Source organism: Desmodus rotundus, chromosome 8 (assembly GCF_022682495.2).
Source record: "Desmodus rotundus isolate HL8 chromosome 8, HLdesRot8A.1, whole genome shotgun sequence".
Classification (NCBI taxonomy): Eukaryota; Metazoa; Chordata; class Mammalia; order Chiroptera; family Phyllostomidae; genus Desmodus; species Desmodus rotundus.
Genome location: NC_071394.1, coordinates 106,775,163 through 106,787,999, shown reverse-complemented (window position 1 = coordinate 106,787,999; position 12,837 = coordinate 106,775,163). Strand labels below are relative to the sequence as shown.

At 45.7% G+C, this 12,837-nt stretch overlaps 1 protein-coding gene across 2 annotated transcripts in view; it reads right to left on the bottom strand.

Annotated features, from left to right (window-relative positions):
• The window catches only part of CPNE4 (copine 4), a 403,946-nt gene that overhangs the window by 376,734 nt on the left and 14,375 nt on the right, over positions 1–12,837 (bottom strand). The window contains exon 1 of one of the 2 annotated variants that reach the window (XM_045200164.3): positions 10,667–10,949. The exons of the other annotated variant lie outside the window; for it this stretch is intronic. Within the exon in view, the coding sequence (XP_045056099.2) occupies positions 10,667–10,689 (23 nt within the window). The 5' untranslated portion in view covers positions 10,690–10,949. Of the gene's footprint in view, positions 1–10,666; positions 10,950–12,837 lie in introns of those variants that run through there. 2 annotated transcript variants of the gene reach the window in all.

Here is a 12,837-nt window from a genome sequence, read left to right as displayed (position 1 = left end):
AAGACACAAATGTTCCCTTCCTATAGTATATACATGACAGCTGTAGGTTGCTATGCTTTGCAGAAGAAAGACCACAATCTCCCGGCACACCCTTCTTCCCTACCTGTCCACCTGATAAAACGGGGTTGATCAGAGCAAGTAAAGGGACCAAAGGCACAGATCAAGGAGGGCAGACTCCAGGGGTAGTTGACATTCATCTACTCAAATGTCCAGGCAGCACCTACTATGGGAGAACCACTTTGCAGGGGCTTCTAGGAATAGAGAGTTAATTAGGAACAGTCTCTCCTTCCAGAGGTTTGAGGTATAACAGAAAAGAGAACCACAAGAGTACAAAGATGGGGCACTTCTAACAACTGTGTGACTTTGGGACAGTCACTTTTCTCTCTGAGCCACAGCTTCATCATTAGTCAAATGGGTATAAAAATAGTACCTTCCTGCCCTGGCTGGGTGGCTTAGTTGGTTGGACCATCATCCTGTATACCAAAAGGTCACAAGTTCAATTCCTGGTCAGGGCACATACCTAGGTTGCAGGTTCAATCCCCCATCAGGGTACATTCGGGAGGCAACCAATCAATATTTCTCTCTCACATTGATGTTTCCCTCTCTTCCTCTCTCTCTGAAACCAATAAACACACCCTCAGGTGAAGATTAGAAAAATTAAAATAAATACACAGTGCCTTCCTCACTGAAGCACTATGAAAATATAACATCTATTAAAATGTCTAACACAGAGTAATTACTCATTATTCTTAATACCGATTATTTTTGTTTTTTATTTACCTGTAGGGAATATTATTATTATTAACACAGAATACTATTCAGCCATAAGAAAAGTTGAAATACTGTCATTTACCCCTCGGTCGGTATGGCTCAATTGGTTGGGTATGGCTCAGTTGGCTCGTCCCACAAAGCAAAAGGTCACAGGTTCAATTCCTGATCAGAGCACATGCCGAGGTTGTGGGTTCAGTCTCTAGTTAGAGCACATATGAGAAGCAACTGATCGATATTTCCCTCTCACGCTGATGTTTCTCTCCCTCTCTTTCCCTCTCTCTAACAACAACAAAAAATACTGCCATTTGTGACAACATGAATGGACCTTGAGAATATCATGCTAAATGAAATAAGTCAGACAAAAAAAGTAAAGAACCACATTATTTCACTCATATGTGGAATGTAAAACTGAAAGCCAAGAAATGAACAAACAAGAAAAACAAGAAAAAACTCATGGTGGTTACGAGAGAGAAGGAGGGGTGCGGGGCAGTAAAGGGGATCAAATACACGGTGATGGAAGACTTGACTTTGGTGGTGGGCACACTACGCAATATACAGATGATGTGTTACAGAATTGTACACTTGAAACCTATAGAATCTTAGTGGCCCATGTCATCCCCCAAACTAAAATTAAAAAAAATAATAATAATAAAATAAAAGCAAAAAAAGAAAAAGAATTGGAGCTTCTTCTACTGAAGGAAGTGGCCTCTTCCTGAATGTCAAACCGCATGATATTGTAGAAAGAGCGTGTGCTATGTACGCAGCATGCAAACTCGAACACACGCCCTGGGACATGTGACTTCTGAAGCCTTCACTTTCATCATCAAGAAAATTGAGATAAAATATGTTTCTCTCAGGATCCCCAGAGGGAATTAAGAAAACCAAGCACATAACTTAGAAATATAATATTTTTCTCTTTCGTCCTCTTCTTTCAGAGAGAAAGATAAACAGAACAACAGATGCAAAGCGAATGAGCACATTATCTCTACATTTCCCACAGGCCCTGAATGGAGACAGAAGAATACAGCATAGAAGCAGGATGTTTCCAAGGCAGTGAGGCTGCTGTCCCCTTCCACAGTCATATTCCTCACATCCTGAAACCTTACAATTGTATTCATTGGTACACACAATTTTTTTTAACCTAACATACATTTTATTTTCACCTTTCATTTTTTTGTTAACCTGACATACATTCTTCTTTCACCTTTTGCCATTCTCTGGGCTGAGCTGTTACACCAAAAAGTTGATTGAGAAATAAATCGCCTTTACAAGCAACGAGCAACTATGAGCAGTCAGGCAATCCCACCTCCTGTGGATTTCTGGGATCACAGGGGCATGAAGTGCCAAGACCTCAGCGGGGCAGTGAGGGAAAGGACATGTTATTTCACAACCAATGAGTCTCGAGAACACACCAACATGACATTGTAGTATCCACTTTACTGCCGACTCGGGGGTGGAGAGATATTAAAAATGAGTTATAAAAGAAACAGCACATCAGAGCTCGATATGATCTCTCCACCAAGAAGCCGCTCATGCTACAGTAACAGCTGCTACAAGTACAGCTCCTCCCTTCAACTGGACCAGGGCTGTTACTTTTCATTTTTTGGTAATAATGCATATGGTGTGCCCAGCTTATCTACCAGGTGGGGTTTTCTGGGCTTCTGTTGAGGAGAAGAGGAAGAAGAACCTAGAACACGATGTGGTTAGGTGGGAGAAAACAGGGCCCGGGGATGACAGAGTTTGTGATTGGAAGCCCAGGACCTTCGTGAATTTCATTGTCTTCACTTCTCCCCTTTGACCCCAGAGACATAAGCATTTGGTTAAAGACAAGACTCAAACCCATCCAGTTTTATTTTCAAGGGACTGTTTTCTCCTATCTCCAAGCAGAAACTCTGAAGTCAGAGGGGTCTGCATTCCGACTGTGAGTCCCCATCACTGGCTCACTGCTAGCCTGGGCAGGTAACAACCTCACTGAGTCCAAATTCCCTGCCTGCAGTATAAAGAAAACACAACTTAAGTAGTGGAGCGTTGGAAGGATTAAATGCGACTCTGTGTGGGAAGTGCTTGGCAGAGTCGCCGACTGCCCAGGTTGGACGTGATCTCCACAATCTGAATGGCATGCCTTGGAGCGCGTCCTACAGAACCTGCAGGACCACAACCGGCAGGCCTTTTCTTCATCCCTCAGTGTGTTCGTGCAGACCTCACATACTATGTTCCAGGGACTTATGCCATCAACTTCCCTTTAATAAATCTCAATGAGTTACTCATCCATAAATGGATCCCACAGCAATTCTTGGATTGCCATGACAGCAGTCACCAGGTTGTATTTTCTGTCTCAAAGTCAATTACTCACGTGTCGGTTCCCCAACACACCAACCATATTCCAGTGTTTTGCTCGCTGCACCCTGCTTTCCCGAGCACCCAGCACAGGGCGTGAAACAAAGTCCGTTCATGATTGACAGCTCCAACACTGAATGGCACACCTCCTTCCTGGACACGTGGCTGGCACAGCCTTGGCATGTGAACTAGCCGTGAGCAGGGGTCTTTGTCTTCGTTTTTCCTGTTGAACCTCTAGCCCCTAGATCAGCACCTAGCACTCAGTAGGTGCTTCATAAATGCTCGTGGAATGAGCTGGAGCCTTTGGAGTGTTATGTGAAAATAATTTCAATTCCTAAAAGTTGACTTATCGTTTCATTTCAAATGGGAATTGAAAAAAATTATTTTGAAATGGAAAACATCCGTATCTAGTCCTAAGAGTGAAACAGAGCATCAGGTATAACAACCTACTTACTAAAGGGTAATCTAAGAAAATCAGTTCTTGGTTTTCCAGACTTGGTATCTGTTTTTCTTAATAGTTCATAAGAGGATATGATGGTAATAATAATGCCACTTATCAAGTGCCTTCTATGCTTCGCAACTTCAAATACATTACCTTCAACTTTCACAACAATGCCACGACGTACGTACTATTACTCCTTTTTCAAGGACAAGGAAACAGGCTCAGAGACCTTACATAATTCATTCATGCTTTACTTGCGGAAAGTAATTAAACTGGAATTTGAAACAGGCTTGTCTGGCTTTAAGCCCCGTGATCACTCCAGATGGAGAAAACCATGCATGCGTATGTGTGCACACAGGCAGGGGGCACACGCCGTGTACACCTCACACTGCCTGCAGCTCTGGATATGCTGCTACATGCTTTCATGAAGAATAGCACACTGAACTGGACTGCTAAAGATTTTTCCTGGTGATTTTATTTAGCTCCAAAAATGTATGTTCTCTAAAAAAACCTCTTTCAAAAAAAAATCCATTAACAATCTCGTTACAATCAGCCAGGAGGAAGATGTCCCACTCTGGTCTTGATTATGAAAAGTCCCAGGCAGTCACTCTTCTGGTCAGCCATGCCAGTGACCTTAACTTTTGCATCCTAGCATTATTAAAGCAAGCTGCCAAGCAACTCAGACACCTGCTCTGGGACCAAGACCCGAGGCAGTTTATGGGCCCAGAACTCTCAAAGAGGTGGGCCCCACCCTTAGGGGGCTGTGCCCGCAGGGTACAGGAGTTCCCCGCTGCGCTGCACACATTCTTACCTGATGGAAGGCGTAGCTCAGCAGGGAACTTGCCTGGAGCCAGAGGTAAGGGCTGGCGTTGGGCCACTCAGCTGCTCCAGTCCTTTCTCTGTGGCAGATGTCAAGGCCTGCAGGGCGTTTTATTAAAGGACAAAATGCAATGGCTTAAAGGCACCAGGTCTCTTCCCTGCAAAGCCTTGCACTGTGAGGCATCCAGATCCCTGAGAAACCCCAGCCCAGCTGTTCCTGGGGGCGGGGAGGTCCTGTTCTTTAAGCTTCCGGAGCTCAGCACGGCCTGTCCCCTTCTCTCCATGCTTGTTAGAAGCCCAGCGTGGTTTTCAGAGGCCATGTTGATGCCATATGTTTATGCCACTGAAGCATTTTACTGCCTGTGCAGAGGCACTTAACACAAGAGCACACTTTTCATAGCTGGTTGGCTCTTAATACTTCCTGGGGAGCCTCCATGCTCCAAGAGACAATGTCTGGAAAGCTGGGGAAGACGCCAGCAAGGTGAACACAGGTCCGGATATCAGCCAGGCAGGGAGAAGCACCCAAGGTGTTCATTATAACAGATTTTTGGTGGGGAAAAAAAAGGAAACTTATAAAGAAATTGCCTATGTAGAGATTTTTTTCTTTAATAACAAATTAACATTAGTTTCTGTCAGTGATTCTCACTCCACCAGGGTCAATTTTGTCTCCCAAAGGGTATTGAGCAAAGCCTGGAGACACTTTGACTTGTTGAACCTGAGTGGAGGTGAGGGTGCTACTGTCACCTAGTGGGTAGAGGCAAGGGATGATGCTAAGCACCCTACGAAGCACACAGGTCAAAGAGTTCTCTGGCCCCAAATGTCAAGAGTGCCAAAGTTGAGAACCCCTGGGTTATGTTAACTCTGAACAGATAAGAAAGCTCCCCCTTCCCTTACAACCTGCCCTTAAATTAGCCACATTTGAGGCAGCGTGGGGAGGCACCAGGGCACAGTATTTAAGAACAGTATCATCTGGGTGTAACGTCTGGATTTGAATTTTAGGGGCAGAACTCTCTAGCTCCGTGACCTTGGAGAGGCTATCGAACTTCACTGAGCCTCGGTTTCCTCTTCTGCCAAATTCAGAGGGAACAGGCCATGCCTGACCTTGGGGGGATTAAATTACGTGAGATAATGATACAAAAGCATTTAACTGTTGAATTCTAGTTAATGATATGCATGCTCAAGTATTTAGGGACAAGTATGCTGATAACTGTAATTTGTTTCAAAAAGCATTTCAAATGGATTAATGGATAGATATGGTCTAGTAAAAAGAAATTAGTGGTTGAATCTAGATGGTGGTGGGCATAGTCTTTCAACCTTGCTGTACATTCGAAATTTTCATAATAAAGTGTTGAAAAAAAACAACAAAAAGCATTTAGCATCATGTCTACACATAGCTACAAATAACTGGGTGTTCAACAAAGTGGTGGCAAAACAGAACAAAACAAGGTTTTAAGAGAAGTACACCCAGTACTCGTCATCTGAGGGAACTGGAGTTGGAGTGTGAACGACCCCAAGGATGCTCAGACCTGCTGCCTCTTTCCTAGGGTGGTTCTTTGGCCCCAACAAGCCTCACCACTGTGCATTCACACCCAAATGCACACCTCATTGGCCTTCCCCAACTATCACTGTCCTCTTTGTCACCCCAGGTAGCTGGTCACTCTTGTGTCCAGGTCTCATGCCAAAGGCCAAGCGTGACTTCCAGTGACGGTCTGGTCAGAGAAAGAAGACTGTTCATACCTGATGCATAGGCACATGTCACTGCTCTTCTTGTACACGGAGCCAGAAAGGCTCTGGCCTCCCTTCTGCTCCAATGCTAAGCAAAATCAGGCAGACTCAGGCACACCTGCCTTTGGTCTGACACCCCTCTGACCTCCCATAGCCGTTATTTGCCTCGACACTGTTACCTCCAGTCTTCAGAGCTCTGTCCTCAGAGCAACCCAGGAGCTCTCCCCTCCTGGAGCTCCACGGATTTCCCGGCATGCAGCTTTCCCTGCCGGCTTCAAAGGCACTCCAGGCAGGGCAGTACCACCGAGCATGAAGAGAGCTGCTTGGCTGCCTCAAAAGGCCTTCAATCAAAGAGCTGGGAGATGCCTTGGAAACCAGCTAGCTCAGTTTCCCCTAGCTGATGCAGCTGAAGCTCAGAGAGAGGAAAGGGCAGGACTGCCACCAGCCCATAGGATGCCTTTGTAGAAATTAGAAACAGTGCCCACCGGGATGGCAGCAGTCCTGAGCCAGAGTGAAAAATAGCCTGACGGTGAAAGTGGTCTGAATCTCAGGCCAACAGACAGGCTTCGCTGGGCACCAAGCAATCCCGTGCAGAAACTCTGGGGAAGGGTGTGCTCGAAATCACGAAGATGAGTTCTCATAGAGTTGAGAGGAGACTGACTTCCCCCTCTTCCTTCTGTCTGATCTTTAGGTCAAGGATCAGTAGGCTTTTTCTACAGAGGGTCAGACAGCACCTCTCTCGGGTTTTGCAGGCCACACGCTCTCTGTCACAACCACTCAGCTCTGCCATTGTAGCACAAAAGTAGCCATAGATAATATGTAAATTCATGGGTGTGGCTGTGTTCCAATAAAGCTCTATTTATTAACAAAACTAAACAAAACTATGGTAGGCTAGATTCGGCTCATTGGCCACAGTGTGCAGACCCGTGCTCCAGGTGGGCAGAACCTGAGCTCCATCCAGGTCTGTGACACATGCGGTGAAAGCCCACAAGAAGTGATGCTCCTGGTCAAACAGAAACCAGGAGCCAAGAATGCCATGGTGGGAAATCCTCCCTCTGATCCTACCCTTGACCGTTGTCCAGCTGATAGGAGGATTAAACAGAGAAGGTTGGTATCACGCAGTCAGAGAAAGGACTTGTCTGGAACAATGGATGCTTCATGCTAAGGCGCATCCCAAATGCTAGTTCCCACGGCATCTGTCTGGTCATCACATTAATAAACTGGTACAAGATGCTGCAAACTGGACTGCTCTCTCCATTACATTTTCCCAGGACACCAAAAGGACACAACAACCTGTGAGCTGGGACCTGTTATTATTATTATTCCATACTGACAAATAATGGGACTGGGACACAGAAAGGTAGAGTCACTTGCCTCAACTCATGAAGCTACAAGTAGTGGAGCCCAGATTTGAACTCAGGTATCCCAATGCCAAAGCAAGTGCTCTTAACTTCTATGGACTACCTGCTTCTAATAATGCAATCTATGCAGGAGATCAATAAATGTTTGGGGTTAATGACAGTAGTGACTCTGAAAATAGTGAGGAACAAAGGACAAGGCCTGAGTTGAAGCTAAGCCACACTGTGCTCGGTTGCTGGCAAACTCATTCTGCACTACTCTCTCCTGGGTGGGGCACCCTGCACCTTCCTGAGGGCTCTCGAAGGCAAGCCAAACTCTAAGAGTTTCAAGAAGACTGGAGCAGCTCTGTAAAGAAAGTCCCTTTTTCAATAGCCTCAGACTAGAAAGCCCTGGAAATACATCTACAGGGCAGAAGGGTACTCTCTCTGGGCACTTTCAGAGCCTTCCCTAAGGGGACAGGGCAGAGAAAATGACCCCAGAGCAAGCCCCACCCCATTCTCCCCAATCCTCCTCCCACAGGGCGCAGGGGTGAGGCATTCTGAATCTCCCAGGGCTTGGGGAAAAGGCCAGGACAGCTGAGGAAGAGGAGGAGACAGAGGCACTATCAAGCAGAGGCTGAAATGATGGCTTTGTTCATTAGACCACTTGGTTTTTCCTTCCCTGGTACCCAGCTTATTTTTATTTTTCCTTTTCTTTTCTTAAAATGTTTTCAATTCAGAAGCTATTTTAATCTCTTTTTCTTGTCTAACATTGGCATTTGGGAGTAGGAAATGTAGTCTAATTACACGGGAGCATAGCCCATGGTACATGGGGAAGAACGCACTTCTATTGCCTTTTAATGGACAAGGGTTATCCATGAAAGGATTGCTCTTGGTTTCTGTCTTTCACAAAACACTTATTTAAAATCACTCCTAATAAAATGTGGAATAAAACTGTTTGACTTATTTGCTGATCAAATATTTATTTATCTTGTTTTCTCTGGCTAACATATTTTGGTAACAGGACGCGAAGATCCTGTAACTCAAATTATTTTCAAGCATTGGAGATCTGTACTGAGATCGAGTTTTATCTTTAATCTGCTGCATCGCTCTGGCCCAGACCACTTCTCCTCTCTGGACCCAGGTTTTCCTTATTGATAACGTGTGTGAATAAAAAATGTCCAAGTTGCCTTTTGGTGATATCACTCTAGGACAGCTTGCAGCAAGGCTCCCATTTACCGCTGGGACCACCTGCCCCCTTCCTTTCTGCTATGCAGTAATCCCTCTAACCAGGTTTCACCTGATGGAGAGGGGGAAGGAAAGATCAAATGGACCCTAAGAATCACCATACCACCCTTGGAAAGAAAAGGAATCGTTTGCTCCAATCCCCTCCCTCACAAACAGGCACGAGATAATATGGTGCCTGAAGGTGAACTCTTCAATAATCAGTCATAATGTACCAGTGAGAAAATTTCTATTCTGAGCAGCCAGCAAATATTTGATAAAGGCATTATTTCCTTTACTTAAGGGCAAAAGTCCAAAGGCCACAAGCGGAGGGGACCCCAGCCACCCTGTATCTCCCAAGCGACGCTGCTGATGTGCCAGCCTCAGCGGGAACAAACAGAATCTCCAGCTTCCCACGCTAGGCTGTCCCCACGAGGTATCGAGGTATCGGTCACATCTCATTCAAGTCCCTGCCAGAAAATGCCCAGACGTCAGGCTCGGATAGGGCCGATCAGACACCTGAAAAGAAAATATGCCTTCCTGGAACGGGGAAGCTGGAACTAAATAATGTAAATTGGTTGCAGCTCATAATACACATCTACTATGAAAACATCCAAGCACACACATTAAACGTACATGTGGTGAGCCAGAAAAGCGGGAGCGTTCCCTGACCCGTGGGGCTGGACTATGCGAAAGGCAAGGCAACCAACCTCCAAGACCCTTTCAGCCCTGATCTGCTGCAACAAAAAGAAAACAAAAATTCAAAGACAGGGCAGGCATTACATCCTGGATTGGAAGTACTCACAGGAAACCAGCCACACCAGAAATTCCAGCTGGAATCCTTGACTTCAAGGTTCACTGAGTTCTCTGGCTCACAGACCACTCGCCCCAAAGGTTGTGCTTTGGCTCACCCAAGAGCTGACAACAATGAATGGTTGAAATTTGAACCACTGAGCTGGGAATTACGATGCAATGGGTCTTCTTCAATTCAGACACCCATTCTAAGCAGCTTTTACGTGCAGCATAAAGTGACTGCTGACCAAGGTCGGGTCTGAGATGGAAGGGACGGTTCCCCTGAGCCCTCACCGGCTGAAGACAAATGGCACTTGGGGGAGAAACTCAGAAACTAGAGAGGAGATGTTGGTGCCGGGAAAAGAGAAGACAAAGGATCCCTAAAAAGGGAAAACAAGTTCCCCTGGAACTTTCGCTTGGAAAACAAAGGTGACAACAGCAACCAAAAAGACCGATATCACTGAGTTTTTACTTACATCAGTCCCACTTCCCGGACTGAAATTTCTTGTCCTCTCCAAGTATTAAAATCCTATTTGAAACCCCAGTTCATATTCCTTCTTCATAGGACTTTCCCAGGCCCACCCACCCCACCAAAAATTGCTCCATTCTCTGAGCTCAAAAGGGGTCTCATTCCCCTCCTGTAGCAATAATGCCCACACTGTCCTGCGGGAGCTCACGTTTTTGTTTTGTGACATCAGGTAACCATTACACTATTATTTGGCTGTTCACGTACTTGTATGTTGATTCTTAAATTTGACGTTAGCCTTCCTGAAAGCAAAGTCTGTCAGTGTTTTGGCTTTCTTCTGAGGCAGTAAATGGCACAGGTAGGTGTTCGATATATGCTGGTCAGTTAAGGAAGAAGGAGCAGAGGGAAGGTAACAGAACAAAAATGTGCTGCAGAGCATGAAGGTGGACCCGTTGTGCCAGAGAGGGAATGAAAAGGACAAAGTGCCCCCGGGGGACACCTAAAAACGTCTGCTGAATTGAAAGACGGATGTAAGGAAAGAAAGAATAGATGGAAGGAAAGATTACTGGAAGTAATAAAAAGGGGGGAAAAATGAGAAAGGGAAAGAAAAAGTGGGAAGGGGGGGAGAAAGGGGTGGGAGGGGGAGAGAAAACTGGAAGAAAGGAAGGGTGGAAGGAAAGAGAAGAAAGAGTGGGAAGAAGGAGAAGGGAGGTTGAAATGGGGGGCAAGGCTGAGATGCAAGACAAGACTTACCCTTGTACTTCTGGATCTTCCATTTTTATACTTGTTCCCTTTCTATTTCCAAAATAGCTCTTGGTGCCTTACAGGCCACCCAGCACCTGGTTCCAGGCTTGTCGGTGCACCTGCACAAAGCTGTGTGTGAACCACTTCCGATGCCGATTTGCTTCACTGGTCGGCTCCCACCATCTCCTGCCAGTCCAGCACCACCAATCCTGGCAAGTCAGCCCCAGGAAGGCTGCATTTCATGGCCCAGGACTCAGAGCTCTGGAGGATGCCTGGGCATAAGCCTGAGGCACCACTGGCCCTCCACCAGGAGTTGCAGTGGGAGGCCTTCTCCTTTTATTTGTGCCAAGGCATCACATGACCCACTCAGTCCACCCACATCCTGGGCAGCCCATCAGGAATCAGGGCTCCGAGGCTCCATGGGGTGAAGGCAGAGGAGTGCCTTTGAGGATACTCACTGGCACACAGCCAGACCACCCTCTCTGCCAACCCCCTGAGGCATGGCCATCATCCCTCCTCCACCTTCCTCCTCCATCCACCCCCCAGGACCTAGACACTCCATTCTGAGCGTGCCCAGACAACACAGGAAGGTTGCAGCCTAAACCTTCCTTGGCAAGTGCACAGTTCTTTGTGCTGACCCCCATAAAAGATCCCGGGCAGCCCCAGGCTTCCCAAGATGTCCCCAGCTCTACTGTTCCCTTTTCCCTCTAACAGAAATGCTACAACATCATGAACATTAATGTACGTACGTTTTTAAAAGGAATTTGCCAAGGAGGACACATCCATTGCATATACAATGAAGGGACGGACTCTTGATGGGAAAAGGAGGTCTATGCTGCAGGCAGGTCCATAAACCCCTGAAATTATATGCAGTTTTCTGTCTAAAGGTTATGTTCACTTTTCAGGTGAGAGTCCACAGCTTTCAGTAGATTCCCCAAGGAAACTGAGAACCAAACAAGAATAAAACTACCACCCAATACAAGGCAGGTTGTCAGGGGTTTATCAATCAGGAAAAGACGGCTTGCTTAGTTTGCCGAAGACAACTGAATTTCAAGAAAATGCATTTCCTACAATTAACCTATTTCTCTAAGGTGACAAATTTTAATTTAGGAGCTCTTCCCCTTCCACCCCACATCTCAGAGATAAACCATTCTTTGTGCCCATCTGTCTGTCTGTCTGTCTGTCCCCACCAGCCCTGCAGCCCATATCTGTCGGTAATGGCAAGGAAAGGCCATTTAGAGCTGTGACACTTCATCAAGCATCTGCCCACTCCCATCCCAGCTCTCAATTAAAGTGAACCAATTCCAGATGAGTAAGCCTTGGAAATCCACTCCCTTCGGTCCAATCAAACACACTCTTAAAAAAAAAAAAGAAAGAAAGAAAGAAAAGATGAGCAGTCTCTTAAAAAAAAATAAAGATGAGCAGTCTTCAAGGAGGTTGCGGTCTTAATACACCAAATCATTGTCTTGAAACCTAAAATGCTGCTGGAAGAATAACCAGGGACCTGTGTGAAGTGTGTAAGTAAGCCCTGTTACAGCACTGCTGGGACATGAAGAGCGATTCAATTGCTACAGAACAAAATGAAGCCGAGAAAAATCAGGGCGATGCACTTGAGCAAGCACCGAAACCTGAAATAATGGGAAAATCTGCTTTATCACTTTATTTTTAAAGAGCTGTTAGCAGACTCTGCAGCTGTTAATCACTGTTCACATATGGCATGGCTGTCGCCTTTATAAATCATGCTTTATCTTGAAAAGATTGTCCTTTATTACCGTTCCTCTTGCACGTTCCTAAGGAGTTGTGAAACAAGAAAATAGAAAAAGCTCTGAGGTTCTCAGTGCCAGGATCAACATTTACAAATAGGACAAGTGAGAAAATGTGTTAAAGTTCTACATCATGTCCAGTTTTGTGAAGCCGAACATTAGCATCTTCACGTCCGAGCTGCAGAAACGGTGCCTTCTTTTACTCAAAGGAACTTCTACGCTAAGACTTTGCCTTGACTGTACGTGAAAATCTTCTAAGCCCCGGGTCAGGAGTAACCCAAATAATTCAGATCGCTGTTGTTTTAGATGGAGGATTTAAATAAATGTGATTCAGAGTAACAGTCACGGTCATGCACCAGTCTAGAACACAACGCAGCCAAAGCACAAATTTGGTGAGCGAAGGGAAATGTGTATTAA